This window comes from Plodia interpunctella, chromosome 1, assembly GCF_027563975.2.
Source record: "Plodia interpunctella isolate USDA-ARS_2022_Savannah chromosome 1, ilPloInte3.2, whole genome shotgun sequence".
Lineage (NCBI taxonomy): Eukaryota > Metazoa > Arthropoda > Insecta > Lepidoptera > Pyralidae > Plodia > Plodia interpunctella.
In genome coordinates this window covers 6,455,416-6,474,146 of record NC_071294.1, presented here as the reverse complement: position 1 = coordinate 6,474,146, position 18,731 = coordinate 6,455,416, and the positions used below count along the sequence as shown (strand labels likewise).

General features: G+C 34.4%; 2 protein-coding genes across 12 annotated transcripts in view; both read right to left on the bottom strand.

Moving 5' to 3' along the window:
* by (blistery) overlaps window positions 1-5,056 on the bottom strand; it is an 80,625-nt gene extending 75,569 nt beyond the window's left edge. The window contains exon 1 of one of the 3 annotated variants that reach the window (XM_053765910.2): window positions 4,931-5,056. In XM_053765910.2, the coding sequence (XP_053621885.1) occupies window positions 4,931-5,008 (78 nt within the window). In that variant the 5' untranslated portion in view covers window positions 5,009-5,056. Of the gene's footprint in view, window positions 1-3,700; window positions 4,010-4,930 lie in introns of those variants that run through there. The other 2 variants (XM_053765996.1, XM_053765827.1) reach the window with 2 other exon arrangements.
* A 2,685-nt stretch (window positions 5,057-7,741) lies between these two features.
* LOC128673996 (nuclear receptor coactivator 2) overlaps window positions 7,742-18,731 on the bottom strand; it is a 42,690-nt gene continuing 31,700 nt past the window's right edge. For 6 of the 9 annotated variants that reach the window (XM_053752245.2, XM_053752282.2, XM_053752263.2 and 3 more), the window contains 4 exons: window positions 18,402-18,521; window positions 16,256-16,435; window positions 15,143-15,201; window positions 7,742-13,686 (listed from right to left, as the gene is read on the bottom strand). In XM_053752245.2, the coding sequence (XP_053608220.1) occupies window positions 13,573-13,686; window positions 15,143-15,201; window positions 16,256-16,435; window positions 18,402-18,521 (473 nt within the window). In that variant the 3' untranslated portion in view covers window positions 7,742-13,572. The remainder of the gene's footprint in view (window positions 13,687-15,142; window positions 15,202-16,255; window positions 16,436-18,401; window positions 18,522-18,731) is intronic. The other 3 variants (XM_053752229.2, XM_053752237.2, XM_053752273.1) reach the window with 3 other exon arrangements.

Here is an 18,731-nt window from a genome sequence, read left to right as displayed (position 1 = left end):
TTCTATGAATTGATCGTAATTATGTGCTTTCAATGGCAACAGATCAATGATTACGGGCTGCGCAGACGCAGCGGTGCGAAACAGCTTCTCGCGGCGGCGTCGACCGTGATGTCAACCTCAACTGTTCCAAAAGTTTTGAAATCAAATATTTATTGTTTCTCAATATTAAAAAAATGAAATCAATATCTGGTGTTGCTGTAAACTGTTACTTTATACACCTTCAACAGAGAAGTAAGTAAGTAATCGAATATACATGTTACACAACCTACCTACTACGTCATATACGGATATTTGATTTTTTATACCTGCGGGTAAGGTAAATAGATAAAATCCAATATAAAATATATGAAGTTAATTTTGTTGTTTAAAATCATGCTAAAACGAACTCAAAATTGTATATGTGCCGACTGCTGACTAATTTCGAAATGACAACAGCGGCTTTTAGAAACTTAATCGATTTTAAACAAACAATGAAGTGAAAATCTGTTTAACACATCACCTATTGTTTCCTATTGTGCTTCGACAGGGAACAAAATAAGAAATTACCTCATCAGTGCGGTTTCAAAATAAACTTGACAAGTTGTGTACCGGGGTTTAAATTCCATGGCACTTTACAAAAAAATATAGAATTTATATTTCATTGATTTCACCTATCAACGATATTTCAAATCGTAGCACAGAAATATGTTTTAGAACATTAATGAAAAATTAAAGGAAATTAAATACACAACAAATACATTTTGTGATTTGATGAAAATACGACATCTATATGCCAGATACCTTAGAGATCGGCATAAATTATTGACATAGACGGGCTGATAAGGTGATTGAACAACAATCATGTTGATTTGATTCCGACCAAGTTAATTAAGTGCCCACAGACAATCATCAAAGGATCCGCCGCTGAAAGGGGTATTGTTCGCGAGAGAGACTCATGCGCATCATCTCTACATGCGCTCTTAATTATCTTATAAAATGTAGATAGATGAATGAATACACGAGCACAAAGACTTGATTTGTACATATATGTTATGTTGTATGCTTACTATTGCCCGCAACTCCGCCCGTACGTGCTTTTTTACTAAGCACTTTTATTCCAACTGCCCGTCAAATAGGCCATACCATGATAAACAGCACTTGAATGAACTAAACATTGTAAAGTTTTTCTAGTGTTGAAAGCTACTTGGTAGCTTTGTGTCAACGATTATTGAATTAGGTGACAATGAACTTGGCTGTTCAGTTGCAGAGACGGCCATTGGCGTGGGCGCAGCGCTTGTTCTTGCGCAATCCCCTGGGAAGCGCGCGCGCATGTGCACTGCGACAAAACCATACCATACAGACTTGCCACTAATACATTAGCATTCTACCGTTACATACACTACTTGACTTCCCAAGGCGAACCAACTATGTCCCACATACTGAATAATATCGTCGCTAAGCTCAACCATTCACATCTACTGTTTAGTTTTATTTATATAAACTCTACTGCACATTTCAATAACTTGTGTGAACTTAATGCCATAAGGCATTTCCTGTCAGTCAAACATTGGGACCAACAGAAAAAGGCAAAAAGGGTTATTTAAAAACTTGCACTAAATTACAAAAAATATGTTCAAATGTGTAATCATATCTAGCCTTTGAGCCTCTTTATTATTTTATTATAAGGATATTAGATTAATCATCATAAAATAGTAAAATAGTATGGTTGCAATAAACAGCAACGAGGCCCATAAATAGTAGATAATGAGACCCATTTTTTACTTTGATTTTCTATTGTACTCGATATTTATTTATTTTCATTGCATTAACTACATATGTAGGTGTGTGACTTAATTTTATTTATAACAACATAGTCATTATGCACCTTGTCAGGCATTGCAATGCCGAGAGGGAGTAGACAAATATTTTATGTGAGGTACTTATTCTGCGACGGGGTAGTTCAGATGACTTATTACACTACTATTGTATCCGGTCACTAAATCCTCTGTCCGGTCATTAATCCTAAAGTGCCGATTTCAGCATTACGATTTCAAACGTAGAATAACAAGTTCTGACGCCATATCCTCTTTTTCATATTCAATAATTTAAATGAACGTGAACTATTTATATAATCTCTCTCCTCTATGTTATTTAGCGTATTTACGTCACACAACTATTCCTGCCGTTACTAGCATTGAGTGTTACATGCATGTCGTATCTTTAAGCCCCTTATCTCAGATATCTCGCAGCCTCATCTTTTTATGCGTAGAGAGATGAACTCTATTGCACCATATACCTACCTACATATAGTTCTTCAGCGTACCAGATAGCAACTTCGGAATATACCACTACTCACAACAACTGAATCTGAAATCATCATGTAAAAATGAAAATAATTGTAAAATCTCAAATATATTTACATGTGTTACAAACATTGACCTACAAATTTATATTTTGGTGTACAATGAGCACTAGAAGATTTTCCTAAAAATGTACATTTTAGAACAAGTACTCCAGAAAATAACTAAGTAAGTATATAAAAATTTTAAAATTGTTGGTAGTTAGATACATACTAGTTGAGCGCACTATGGCTGTAGTGCAATTTTTGTAAACAAATATACCTATAGGAGATAAACAAGACCCAGGTCAATCTAAAAAAGAACATGTTCGATTACCTACTACCTATGACCTGATTGATTTTCCATCTTGAGATGTTATAAAGTACCTACTTACCTAAGTAAGTACTACAGTTTTAAATGTTAGTTCAAAATTAGGTTTATTAATAAATATTTTTACGGATAAAATATACCTCATAAAAGTTAATTACGAGTATAAATGTACCTCATAAAAGTTAATTACGAGTATGATAGATACCTACTATCTTGTCGATATCTGATACTTTTAAAGCTAGTTCGAAGATAATTTCTCATTTAGTGACTTAACACTTGGATGAGCATTGAGCATTTACCGCCCAAAACCTGGCTATAAATACGAATACAATTTACAATCTAAGTAAGCAATTACCTATGCTGAAATGTCATCTAATCAGCAGGCATTAAGGGTGATGATGGTGGGTTACCTATAATAAATACGAATTAAGAAGTTTATTAAAACTAAAGGTACCTATATTTTAATTAGAATAGAAACACAGACGTATCGTACCATTTTTCAGTTTTCACTCTTTATAGGTATGTACCTATAACAACACGGCCGCCTAGCGACTAATGTCCTCTACATTATGATATTGTAATACCCGTATTTACATCCTCTCACAAAAAAACTAACCCTAATCTCAACTAAAATTAATATATTTTGTGTGAGTGATCTTATTAAGAAAATATCGAGAGAATATTATAACACAGTAAGGTCACTATAAACAGACCATGACGAATGCATGAAATGGGTAAAACAAGAATGACTAGTATATTTTCCTTAGATAAAAAACAAAAACAGAAGTAAATTAAATTAAAGAAAAATGCAATATTCAGTGGGTGGTCGCGCCGCTCAGTGCACCAATTACATGAACCCATTATGCTCATTAGGCGGGTGCTGGCGTGGGAAACACAAGATTTGTCCACTTCCGAACATCAATTTTATCTAGCAATCTAAATTCACGACGACGTAGTTACATAGGTAGGTACTTAGCAAAATATAACATACTATAGTCAAAGGGTCAACAAAGTTATAACAAAATAACTTAATCGATGCAGTAGGTACGTACTTGTAGCAACAAATGTAGAGGTCCACTCACTCTGCACGGTGGGGGAGGTTCGTAACCCCACAAACAATTCCAAGGCATCTTTGTTTTTCATATTCCAATTTTATTTAACTTCATAAATTTTCGCGCGGTTTTCCATTTTTAACAATAAAATTTTGAATACGTACAAACTTCATGAACAGGGATATATTTAAATAAAATATGTAACTATAGCAGATTTTTTAAAATTGTAGGTGTTACGTGATAGGTACCGAAAACACAGAAACTCGTGAAGTGATCGAGCGGATGGCGGGCGACCGCCGGCACAGGCGCCTTGTGACTGAGCGCTCCCAGGCTCCGATCAGCTGAGGCTGATCTGTTCTCAACATGTCGCACCAACAGAGATTACTATATAGTTACATTACTGTATGTACCTATAGAACAATATATTCATATAAGCTCTACATCCTGTGCAGGTATATGAGTATGGAAGACTTCGTCTGCTAATGATAAAAAATACATGGGTTGATTAAAATAACCAAAAACTACTAAATAGTCCATTGACATCCATGCTTCCGACAAGCAATTATATCGAATCAACATACCTAGTATAGCAACGACAAAAACACATAAAATAAAAACTCAAACCACTTATAATGTAGAGTAGATGTATAGTTTTTATTGAAATCTTATACCTAGTTTGATACATTTTCTCAAGACTTATCAGAAACTTAAATTGGTCGTCATGCATTAATACCAGAGCATTTTATGGACATGACATAAACATGTACACACAACACTTTAAATCCATTAAAACAATCTCTGGGATTAAGCTTGGCTACCGCATTATCTCTGGACGATTGTCCCGCCATACTTTCGAATGGGAGATTTAACTCTACATTTTCGAATAGTCGCATATGAATCTCGAAATGGGTTCGTTGACTATCGCTATCTTTGAATTCTCCTCATAAAAACTTGACCAGTGTGTGCGGCAAGCCTAGTTAGTGGCACCAGAGAATGCAATATTTAAAACTTTTCGTACGGAAGATAAGTGTTGCTTTATCACATCTCGGTAATCATTTACCGAGTAGAATATAGTCTCATGACTATATTAGTAAATAAGAACATATTCAAGAAGTTGAACAATGAAATTCAAGTTTTGGCTACTTTCCTATAAGTCAGTTCATGAAAAAAAAATCATAAAACATGAGTTTATTATTAAATGTAGGTATTTAAAACCTTGTAGAGACAAACCTGTGACAATAAATGCAGAGGCTGGCTGACCGCAGGCGGCTGCTGGCGGTCCCGCGACCACGGGCAACTCCAAGGCATACTTCTGATAATATTATGATCCTATAAGAACGGTCTTTGCACTGATGACCTTTACTTGAAGTTATAACTGACACTTGTTCACGAATTTATCAATATCAGTGTAGTTTATTTTTAACATATTTTTAGGTATAACTTGGCAGGTATTTGTTTATATATTTTTGCAATCGCGATGCCGCTGTTGCGTGCAATGTGCGTGCAACAGGATGAACGAGCGTGACGCATGCGTGCGTGCAGAGGGCCGTTCGCCTCGGGACTACTGGGAACTGGGACAGGACTACATGTACAATCCCGAACCATCCCGACTCCCGGCAACGCGAACACCCCCCGCTAGGCCTACAAACCCTACAATTCATAGAACCAACAGCGTAGGTACTTTACTTACCAATTTCTCCTAAGCTGAACTGTTAATAAACTACACACAGTCATATTCCCCTATTCCATCATACAAATTCAGGCCAATTTGATGCAACTTCCACTGACCTCGTCAATTAATTTACCTTATCGGCGGTGAATGCTAATCATGACGAATGAAGCGTTTATTAAAGGTTAGTAGACATATGATTACGTTTTATCTATGAGAAAGTCTAATAAACTTAGCTGGACATTTGGCTGTGAAACTTCAACTTCACTTCTTTCTTCTACTTTTTATAGGTATTGATTGGTCTAAACTTTTCTTTCTCTTTGGTGGTACTTTGTAGCTAGGTACCTGCTATGAAAAAGACTTCTGCGAGTTTAGAGAAAGAAAAGTTTAGACCAATCAGTACCAGACCATAGAAATAGTAGGTAGGTACTCCATACAGTATAATTTCATGTTGGTAGGTAGGTGCCTGACCAATAATAAAAATGGAAAGGTTAAACCAATTTTCCCAATCTTGTTGTCTGTTTGTATAGCTTATATTGAAAAATGTTGCGGCACCCAAATAATATAGGGATATATATATATATGTATACTTTATTCGGCTTACAGTATAGTTACCGGTTCAGTCTTATAGGTAAGTAGGTACTACTAAGTACCTACTAATGTTGTAAGGAAATCTGGTTTATTTTTTACTTTTACACGCGCAAAAGAATACCTACCTAGGAGGATTTTGATAACATATTAGTACGTGAGTAAATAGAAATTTAGAATAACATTTAATATAGTTCTTTTTTGTCGTGGATTTTTTATCCTACGGGAGCGTAGCAAGACGTGCACTACCTAGTTAAATATTTGTTGAAACAATTCAAGCTGGCGAAGCAAGCGGGGATACCTATTAGATACTGAGTATACAAAGATTTTGTAAATAAAAAATAAATATCCAAGTAGAAATGGTAGTAAAAATCACTTACTGCTTCCAGCGGCTGCAAGGCATTCTTCTCCCATCTAAGCCACGACAACCATTTCATTCTTACTATAAACTGTATGAGAATACAAATTAACACAATACTCAATACATATGAACTAATACAAAAAAGATTAGTTACTATCACATTCTCGGATATAAAAAAGTAAGAAATCATAATAACTTGGAAAGTCTCTGTTACAGAGAATACCAAAGTATTTTTCGCCGACCTCCACACTTGCTCTCATGACTGAAACCTACAACGAAATGAAAGAGGCCAGGCCCCGTTGATACCTGCATAGGTACTACTGAACTAAAACTTGTTAATTAAAATTAGCATCATGATAATTAAGTGAACCTCCCGACTATATTTTAGGCAGCTCAATCATATGCCCTTGTATTAACTACCTATTGATAACGTTATTTAACCCAAGAACATGCCCCGCCTGTTAACTACACTACAAGGAAAGATAACCAAAGTGAATAAGTGTTTTCTATTGAATCCTCTCTCTACACTACCACCACATACTTATCCGAACATATTATAAAAAGATTAGCGGTACATCCAGGCTTCGCTGGGACCATAAAAAAATATACACCTAAAGCTTCCTCTCGAATCACTACGACACGCATTAATCCGTTGCGTAGGTAGTTTTAAAGATCCAATAGCATACATAAGAATAGGGAGAGACAGAAGCTACTTTGTTTTAAGACCCACTATGTAGTGAAGACCCCAGTGTTGCGTTGTCTGTAAGAACGCGTAATTTCATTTCATTAGAATCCGTCCGGTAGTTTTTGACAAACTCAAAAACTACAGCTCGGATCAAATGAGATTCCTGATGAAGGTTAGGTGTATAATTTATTACGGGCTTACCCTGGTGAAGCCGGGACGCCTGCTAGTTCTAAATATTATCAGTCAGTGAAGGTAGATCAGAAAAACCGTCTGCCGGTCCTGGGCTGGGCAGGCGGTCGGTTTTTTTTTTTTTAAGTCAGCATGCGGACTACCAAAAAAGTTACTAAAACTAAGTCTGTAAATTACTAAAAGCAATTTTTTGACGCCAATCAGTAATGTGGTTATTATTTTTTAAAATTTGAGCTAATCGTGACCAGAGTTGTATTTAAGACCCTCCTATAAATTATGTTGGTGTAATAAGTATACTACAATCCTCGGCACATATGTTGAACCAAAATGGCGACAGTCAGCGTAGGTTTAATTAGAAATGAAAGTATTAGAAACTATTTTTAGTAGTTATTATTTATGAAACATAAACGAGTATTTTGAATTTCGCGGGTAACCACGAAAAATCACATAACACTTTTATCGCGACTGCCATTTTGGTTCAACTTATGTGCCCAGGATTGTATGCTGGTTAGTAACTCATAGAATTAAGATGGAAATAAAATAATAACACTGTTATTTAGATATTAATATATTTTCGAATCTAAAATGTACAAAAAAATACAACTTAATGTGATAGGTCATATAACGCCAGATTATAAATAAATGTTAGACGTCCGGGTACCACGAACATAACATGTGTCGGTTTTAGTAATTGACAAATACCAATTAAGGTAAATGATCCGGACAAGGTACTAGGAACGAAAGGAGCGTAAGCCACACTCGCACATTTATTTTAACTTCTTTAGATTACCGACTTTCATAACAAAATAATAAATTCGATTTCTAATATCAGGGCGGTTATGTGAAAGGCTTCGCAATATATTGGATGTTACCCATATACAACTGTATACAGGGTTATCTTTTAAAAAATAAACGACCTAGGTATTTATATTTATAATTAAATCAACCATCACTTTATAACAACTTTGGTTGTGTATGCTAATCGTAAAAATATAAGTATTTTATCTATGTACAATAATATATATAAACATACATACATTCAATGCTTTGAAATGCACAGCAACACAAGAGGCCTTAACTAATATAAGAAGAACTAAATAACACAGACTTAATAGTTACACGCAAGACAAACTATGGCGACGCAGACCAACTATACCTCTAGGGCATGGAAAAGAGAAAATCAGCTCGTTGAGCTACGTAGAAATTTGTCAGGGTCCTCCCCAACGAATGACTCTCGCGAAAGAGACGACACTTTACGAAATCGGTAATGGCAAAAATATTTTGTGCGTCCAAGCCCAATGGATAGTTTTTTTCTGTTCTAGAGTTTCGCAAATTGGAAGACGAGAAGTTAACCTCACTTCGTCTTAATTAAAATATGTATCCTTTGCAGTTAATATGTATTTGTATTCTGTGATCACTTCTAGTTATAATATGTTATGTGAGTTATAATAAGTATTTAACTTTTCTAGGGCGAAAGAGTTGTCCGCGTGCAACCAATACCTAAAATCACTACGCAGTGTTTCGAAAAAACATAATTAGCTTTTTAAAATCTATAACAAAATGTTAACCTAAGAAATGTACACAATATAAAAATACCCTTGTTCACAGACGACAGGCCAAGACAAGAGACACGATTTTATACAAAAAATAAAATCAGTATTGTACGGGAAATGTCTCCTTGTGTTAGCGACTGCCATCTAACTACATATAATAAATATGTTTATCACACGTAATCTTACAAATATGAAATTTTAGAAATCCCTAGAAAACGACAATTAAATCCTCTATGAAGTAGTTTCGAAGTAATCCATAAGACAACGAAGTTATTTTGAAACTAATTATGTTTTTACGCTGTGAAACAAAGATTCCCGTACACATCTATGTTTCTACTAACTCGATGCTAAGTGATCGTTAGTCCCTTATCACAGAGCAAAATCATATTAAAAAAATAGTTCTATTACATATCGACGTATCACATTCGTTAATACAGTCCAATTATTATGTTAAGTCTCTGAAACTTTGGATGGAAAATTTGGACCCTATTAAATATTTTAATTAGGTAAATTCACTCTGTGACAATGGACTATAATTATTTATCTTAAATACAAAAGTTACAGTTACTTTTCTTACATAGAATTCCAAATTATACATAACATTTCAATATAGACCAATTTTCTCCAGAGGCATAATATAATGATTTGTAAAATCTATCATGCTCTTAATAATATACTCGACATTACCATTATAGCTCAAAAATGTCCGTAGATCTTAAATTTTATAATAAAATTATAAACCAATGGAAAGTTGTACGTGATAAGAAAAAACAACTACAAGAAATACCGACATCGCGTCATGTGGTATGTTCTAGCCGTTTATACAATTAAATTATCATCTACAAGATTGATTTTTACAATGAGGTATTATTATCCTTTACATCAATGAATGAATATAATATCTCTTAATGTTTTAAATATTTAAATTATTTTCGCACAATTAATTTGCGTTCCAATCAAAAAGCCTATGTCAGAATTCCTGCGTCAGAATGTCATGAAATGAGCAAGGAATATTACTTTATTAATGTTTTACTATTCTAACCAAACATATAGCAACAAGTACCCGTAACTTTGAACCATCGGGCCTAATAGGTACTAATGTGAATAATATAAAACGTTGCAAGCACATATTGCCCCAATAGCAATGAGTGTAGATTTCTTGATCTCCGGGATCATCAGTCTGTATATTTGTGAGGCAAGGTTTTGATGTTTTATTTTGGAAGACGATGTTTTACCAATGTCCAAGAATTCAATTCATAATACCTTAATGGAATCTTACTTAAAGAGCAATTCACAAGATATTTATCATCTAGAGTTAAAAGTATGATAAAATGAACTGTTTAAAATGTAAACACTAATTCGTAGTTTTCCAAAAGTAGGTAACAATTGTTGCACTCATACTCGTACATTGGTAGCTATTGTCAAGTTCATCCTTTCGATGCTTTTTACCTTACAAAGTATAGTTCCACTGGACTATATAATCTATATGATAGAATAATAGAGTTAGCGAGAGAAATCTACGTTTTTTGCATACCTATATTTTAATAGTTACTATTTCATGCTTGCATATTTAAATATATATATCTGAACAATTATCGACTTTTCTTTAAAGATGGTTTGCAAAAATATTTTTTTATATTTAGTTTCAGGCACCTATGCATTTATCATAACAGCACAATCTATTTACATTATATTATTACGCTGAAAACCAATGTTTGACTCGTGAAATGGACGTGTTACCCAATATAATAGATAAGAGTCTCTCATTATATAAACTAGAGGTGCTATCGTAAATCTGCAAAAAATATAACCTTCTTTGTTTACATTTTGATCTCATCGAAACTCGTAAACTAAGCGACGGCATTGTATGCTGTTACATCTAGCGTTTCGATAAAATAGGCTTGTATCTGAATATAATTATGTATTATATGTATAGGTAGATTCGACTAGTTCTCATCTATATTCTTTACGTTGTCACATAGCAAGGCCATCACTTGTACTTTATTGATCTATCAAACAACTTTAACCTTCCTAACCATGAATGTAAATGGAATGAAATTTTATATTGCTACGGTCGTGGGATATTGTAAAGCTTTATCTCACTAAATATCATTATATTCTTTACCGATTTCGAGTTATATTTCCAATTTATTAAATAACAATGAAAATTAGTTTGGTCGGTAGCCTAAACATCAGAACTATTTATTTCACAATGGTACAAAAATATTTTACGTCCTAAACAAATATTACTTTATATTGTTTTATGGTTACTCTATACACATTATTTGTACGTTCATCTTTAGGTAGGTATAACACATCACAATTTACTTCTTTTGTGGATCTAAGCGCTATTATCGGTGACTATTTTAGATTACATTTTTATTATTACCTCAACAATAGAAATCTTATGTGTTATGAAACTAGCTTGGAGCCAACTTCACAAGTATTAAGTACTTTATGACCGCATTAAGTTATTGCCATTTTATAACATATATGCCAGTATGTAACATTCGGCGTTTAATAATTATAAATTAAATTTGTATGTATTATCAACAATATCAATGTTGCAAATCTCATACATAGAAAACTATGTTGACTGTTTTATAAAGTTTTCATATTTTTTTGAAATACCGATTTTAATCAAAACAAATTGTAAATAATTTGTGTAACAATTCCATTTCTATTTTGTGTTAATTTACATACAATGCGCCTAAACCGCGAATGAATACACACAATGACACCACATTCAAATGATCTTTGACCATCATTAATTAAGATTTTAATTAATGTACACATAATACTTTAAGTAATAAATTGTAACATTGTGCACTTCTAAAAATCTTACATATTTAACCTCAAACACTATTTTATGCAACGAAATTGTGTAATTTATATTCAAAATATGTATGTTATAGCCAATTTAATATTTCTACATACCGTATGGTATGTAGAAATATTAAATTGGCTATTATACCATACGGTATGTAGAAATATTAAATTGGCTTAACTTAATTCAAATATTCGTTACTTACGATTTTGACTACGCATTAGACTATATTTTAATTAGGTAATAATAAATGTAAAATAACAAGTTGTGACAAAAACGTTGACAGCTTTTATTTTCAAATGAAAGTCCATGATGAAATGTAGGTATTAAACACATTTTCGCTGCCTTAAATAGCTAATTAAACTGCTAATAATTTGGTGCTTAATAATACATTACAAATTAGAAATGACACATGTAACATTGATGTTTTTTATTCACGTAGAGATTAAGAGTCTAGCTTCACTTCTCTTCAGAGGCAAACAGGTTATTTATTATCTCTATACATGTTCCACTTTATAATTTAAAATAGCATAGATTTTTCTTTGTGAGAAGTCAAAGGTGTATTCAAAGTCAATGTATAATTTGTCCAAAAACTGTTTTTATAAAAATGACGCTGACTACGGTTGTTGGATGACTGTTATTTACATTTTCACAGATTACGCAAACGCGAAGAAAATGTCAACCATGACATGATGAGACAAGATAAGACATATTAACATTTTTAATAAGATAGCTAACACAAGATTTCTAAGCTAGAATTTTCAGTTTGGTTCTCGTTGACCAACAACCATACCCGGCGTCATATTACAGCCGTCTGGCATTCACGTCTCACATTTACTCCACGGCAATAACATCAAGCTCCCTAAGTTGTACCGGAAAGATATTATTATTCAATATAAGAACATCTTCGCACAGGTAATGTCGTCAACAATATCCCAAAATTTTTGGGATATTTATGTTATTCACATACACATTCATATTATAAACACAGACATAAGTTTGTTAATTTTAGAAATGAAAATTGTGTTTATACTTATATCTTTTTTAAATTTCCAAAATGATAAAATATTTGAATAAGAAATTAAAATTTTAAGTCATAATTTATTTTAAATTATAAAAATTACGAATTTAAACTTGAATGTTATTATGAGGTTTATAATGTGTGTGAGAAGAAAAAATAAATATATACCGAGAACTAACTAAGTAATCAATAATAATATAAGATGTCTGTCATTGGAATATATTTTTATTTCTTATATCTGTGATTATAAATTACGTCGAATCGTATAAACGAAAATTTAACATTTAATATTAAAATGAAGAAGTTTGTAAAAAGTCATAAAGTAGATTAATGAATATCAATAAATGGTTTAAAAACTTATAAGAAATTATACGGTACACAAAACATAAAGAAATGTCGTAACAAAATATTTACAATAAAGCAACAGCTATAATTTAACAACATATTTACACACGTAAAATAATATTATCCAAATGAGAAACCTTTCATTCGACGTCTCATCATATACTATAATACAAATTACTTTGTCATAACAGGTAACATCTGACTTTCATACTATAATACATAACGTTCACAACGCCAAAATATGTGTTTATTTCTATACAATATTGCACGCCGTATATTTTAATCGTACATTGTGAATGCATGCTAGTCGTACAAATGATCATATCTTAAATCACTAATTTTTACTCCTTCTCAGGAAGCTACCATCGTTTTTCGCATCGCATCGTTAAATTTATAGTTACATACAGATACAGAAACGTAAATGTCGAACTCGAGCGACGTTCTCGGAGGATTCGAGAAGCGGCCGCTTCTCGAACGAAATATCACTAGCACTACTAGACTATGCGCGAGACGCTCTATAAATACGTGTACTATATTAATCCCACGTCGGTGAGATTTACAGCCGCAGAGGTACCAGGTAGTAGACCGCAATGGGCGAGGCGAGGGAAGTAAATGCAAGGAGAGCCGGGCCGGCTCACTGCGACAGCAGCTTCTGCAGCAGCGAGGCGCTGGCCTTGGCGTCCGGCGCGCCCGCCTCATCACCGCCCGCCGCCGAGCCCGCCTCCGCCGTGCCCGCCTCCGTAGTATTCTGCGCCCAGAAAACATCATTTACTTTATCACCTTTACAATAACAAATTATACTAAACTATACAATGTGATAACTCGGCTAGGAAGGCTTCATTTTAAATTTGGACTTACTTGCACGTATCTAGGTTTACGAGAAAATGCATGTTTCGCTCACTATCAGTATAACCAGTCTGCATAAATGAAGCCAAGCCTCTCTATACTACCAGATTTCATTGTAACAGCTATTTAGATAAATTTAGTACGCTTTCATATCAAAAACTGGGAATTAGAAAAGCTTTTGATATCAACGCTTACTGAATGTGGCCAAAATTTAAACTCCTCACATTATTTTTAATACAATACAACGATTAGAAAATTTTGATAGATAAAATTAATCAAGATATTTTTATTATACGCATATTAATTATGAATATCTTCATTGTTTTAGTTTAAATTTACATGAATTCTAATTAATTGACATATGTATAGTTCTACACATCTAGATTTCTACGTTCTCATAGAATAAGTCAAATGAATAAAAATCATAGCGACAAGTTTTTGAAATGATAATCAAATTAATTATTAAAGATTTAACAAAGTTCTAGTAACATTACATAATCATTTATATTATTAGAAATTAAACATTTTTTTTCATAAAAATATAAGCAAATGGAAAAACAATTTATTCAAACGAACTAGCAACGATCAAAAATTAATAAAACCACAATTAGTTGTTCTGTATCTCTAAAAAAAATTGTGTAAAAGTATGTGTAAAAGTATATTAGAATTCGGTCGTTCCTTGTTCGCGTCGTCTTTTCTAAAAATCTAAAACTTCACCATGCAATCATTTCACCTGAATGACTACTGAAATCAATGTACGAAAAGGTCGTTTACTATTACAACATGTCAGAAGCAAACAATAAGCGTAATATTGCGAAAATATATGTTGTTTCGAATCCACACTACGACATCACAGGACCTTCACCAAAATTGCGAGTGCATGCGATGTTCCCCGATATTCTTTCATTAAAGCTGAAATACGTTACAGGAACAAAACCTAAAAGCTAGTGATTTCACAATAGTGTAAGTTTGATTTCTAATATTTTTAATATTAAACTCAAATAATAAAATAGATTCCATTGTTTCGGAAATATAACCAAAAATCACATCACAAAAGCTTCTTCGAATTGTAGAAATGTACCAATATAATTACATAACAGTTCAGGAAACATTGCAATTTAGAGAAATTGTGTTATTTTATTATCTATATAAACAATTCGATGTTTCCTCCCGTCAAGATTCTAATCTTGGCACATTTCTCAAAGTCAGCGTCTAAATTTCAAGATGATCGACTCCATAACACGCAGCAGAGCAGACTCAATACGTAATAATCACAGATATTCTACGAAAATAATGAAAATCGATAGGAAAGTAGTGAAAAGTCTAGAATGTTATCGTTGGTGGCGTCCCAAGCTTACCGCGGTGGTCTGAGGCGACTCCCAGCTAGCCGCCGCCGCGCGGCCGCCCGCTCCGCCACCTACGTACCACACACGTATACAGCGGGCAGTGGCCATGTAACGCCCGCACCCTCCCAATTACCACAATGATTTTCTATATTTAACAATATCTGCTCACTATGTCTTAATATGACCAGAAAAAATATACCAGTGTTATCCAAAATTATATTGGATTTTTTTTCGCCTGTAACTATTTCACGGTGCTAATATCTTACTTTTCGACGAGAATGTAGTGGAAGCGACTGTAATATTTTTAATTATCAATTATCTTGGGATTAACTATATGAAATGTTCCTTATGTATGTACCTTCCTGTCCTATGTACCTTCAATAGATAAAATGTCTTATCATTAGGTCTAAAATCTATATTTACAATAAAGCCAGAAAATCTAGTATAAATAGTGTTGCGCTGCGCGATTTGCATTATGTCCTATCTATAATGGTGCGTCTACTCTGAAGTTTCTTCCCAAAACTATTATAATACTATTGAAATATAAATAGTAAACACGTTTATAAATAATTAAAGTGGGCTTTAATAAAATAACATGAGTAATAGGTATTCGAATTAACAAATGGAGTCAACCCTGTAGTAAGCTATATTGAACTGGGACATACTAAGTAACTGTCTGTAATTATACATCATACACTAATTACTATTTACACTAGGGCCTGTTGGGATATACTACTAATATGTGGTCATCCAAATCAAAAGGGACCTTATGGCACCTGGCACTTACGCCATTATTGCCGTTGTTTTATATTCGAACAACGGCAATAAAGACTTAAGCGCCAGCCGCCATAAGGTCCCTTTTGATTAGGACGCATATATATGTACACATACACATATATGTTATGCCTTTCATATATCATGTATGTAATGAAAAATTTGTGGACCCAATACGCTCAGAGGTTAAAGCTGGTGTTCATATAGTGCACAGCACAGGTGCAAGTCCCATATTCGAGTTGAACCAGAGCTTGGCTAGCCCAGTGTTCGCGCGGTATACGGTACGTCGGGGTCTATAAGGCCATTATTGTGATTTATGGTACCTGAATAATGAGGATAAAAAGTAGTCACCTGACGAGGTCATGTCGAAGGTCATAAGCGGGTCGAGGTCGGACTGCATCGGCGGATGCAGCCGCGCGCCCACCACCGCGCGCAGCTCGTTGCGCACGTACTCCGAGGTACCGCTCGCCCCCGCGCCGCTCCCGCCCGCCGCACCCCCCGCACCCACCGCCCCGCTGCCGTTGCCAGCGCCTAAGTGATAACACACACATCTCTTCAGGACACTTATGTTGCAGTGATAGCGGCCAGTGTAAAAATGATAATATTTTAGTTCCATCTTCTCCATTTGTGATTTGGAGACGGTGATAACATCAGTGATCGAGACCATGTAGGTATGAAGTAAATAAATTTCATTGAGAAAAAGGTACCTATGACATTTTTTTATTAAATATCAATCAGACATCATTGTTTATGATTATATTATTATGCTGCACAACGTGCTACACGACTTATCAAGTAGAAATTCTTGAGCTGCTAGTTTACGTTGGATCTTGAAACGAACTTACATAACGATTCGGCCATCACACTGTAAAAAATGTTTTGGAAAGTCTTGTATCAAAGGGGGTACCGTGCCAGACTGATCCAACCTCGTTAGAAGCGTCATCCACTACCGACCGCGAAGCACGTGCGTGCACGCGATCACTTCGCTCATGCGAATTTCGTTAAGCGAGCAGAGATGTCATGCAGAACGATAATTAGAAGAAAATAAATATGTACAGTCGCTATCACCATTCTCGTTGTATTTTTTCAATCTACCTTCACTTACCGTTTCATAGTTGGAAAACTATGAGATCATCTGAGTACTGTTATATAAAACTAACCAGCAATAATTAATACCCATCAGGCTCTAAGAAAGATATAATGTAACAAACTCATACATTAATTAGGCATAATCTTTTTGTAAAAAGTGCGATTAGAAGAATGATTCAGGTCTCAAGTTGTTCAGTGAGAAACATAGGAAGTCGAAAAAGTCATGTTATAGTTTCCCCAAGCCTGATTTATATTATTACTGACGGTCTTTGAATTAAAAAGTTAAAAATAATATTGTTTATTTACAGATAAGTCAAAGAGACAGTTGTGTAGAACATAAATACACGTGTGTGCGCTGCATCCAATATTTTAACAATATTTTGTAATTTTTTTTTAAATATAAATGCTAATAAACAAAAGCATAATCATTTCACTAGCGAAGTACAACTGAAACCAAAAATAGATAGATGCAGTTCACACTAATTTGGATGGAAGTGTAATTGGTGAAGCTTTGTGGATCATACATGCCAGTGGAACTAGAATTTGGGAGAGGAGGTATGAAACACAAGTTCGACTCACAGCAAACAAGTTCTGTTATGGTTCAGATAGGTCCACAATAACATAATGCACTTCATTATGAACAAGTTCTACACAAGTTTTCAAAACTAGTATTTCACAATATGAAGGAATAGTATTGAAAACTCCTAAAATGTATGAGGAACAATGTGTCTTTTTGGCAGTGCTGTTTTGACTTAATAAAACTAGATCGATGTAAAATTAGTCGTAATATTATTAGCTTATTTATTATTACATATAATGTATGTACAAAATTGTAGCTTATTTATTATTACATATAATGTATGTAAAAAATGTTTTTATTGCTATCAATTGCAAATATGGCTAATCAACATGCTTCGCTATCTTTGTCTATTAAAAAAGTTATCGAAAAGACATGCACTACAGAAAGTCAGCTTACATTTTAATACTAATTTTGAATGACTAAATGACGCCATACAATAACTAAAATTGATTTGTCTAAATAAAAGGTCTATATTGCTCTAACCACAAATTTTTGGTACAATGTCAAAAGCGCAAGAAACTTGCAACCTTTAATTGGGATATCCATCTATATCCATTATAATAAATGATAAATAAAATACCTCCCGTACTAAATAATGAGGTAGTGTCGCTCCGTGGATCTGTGTATGATCTGAAATCTAGCATCATTAAGGTATAAGACGAACGAAGGTGATGAGAGATGAATGGACATGTAATGACTCCTACACACGGTCAGGATCATGGCGAATCGATGCACATAGTTTAGTGTTAACGTGAGCTAGCTTACAAACTATGCACTCGAATTCATCACTATGGTGGGCAATAGTGTAATTGTGGCATAAGTACTCACAAGGCATCGGAGGGTCGTGGTGGGGGTGCGGCAGCGGCTGGTGCGGGAGGTGGTGCGGCGCGCGGCGCGCGTAGTCCCCGCAGTAGCCGGCGCCGGCGCCGTCGTCGTAGTAGCCGCCCACTGCCAACCACGCCGGTTACTACACGGGCCGGGCCCGACCTACCTACTGCCGCGAGGCGAGACCAAGTGTCACAGCGAAATGGACGCGTCGGTGCGCTCGATAATTACTATGTACGGTACAATCCCAATTAATTTGACACGATGATTCTCTTTCGATTGATCTTTACTTTCTTTGTCAGGTTTAAAGGTTGAGGTTTTTTTTCACTATTT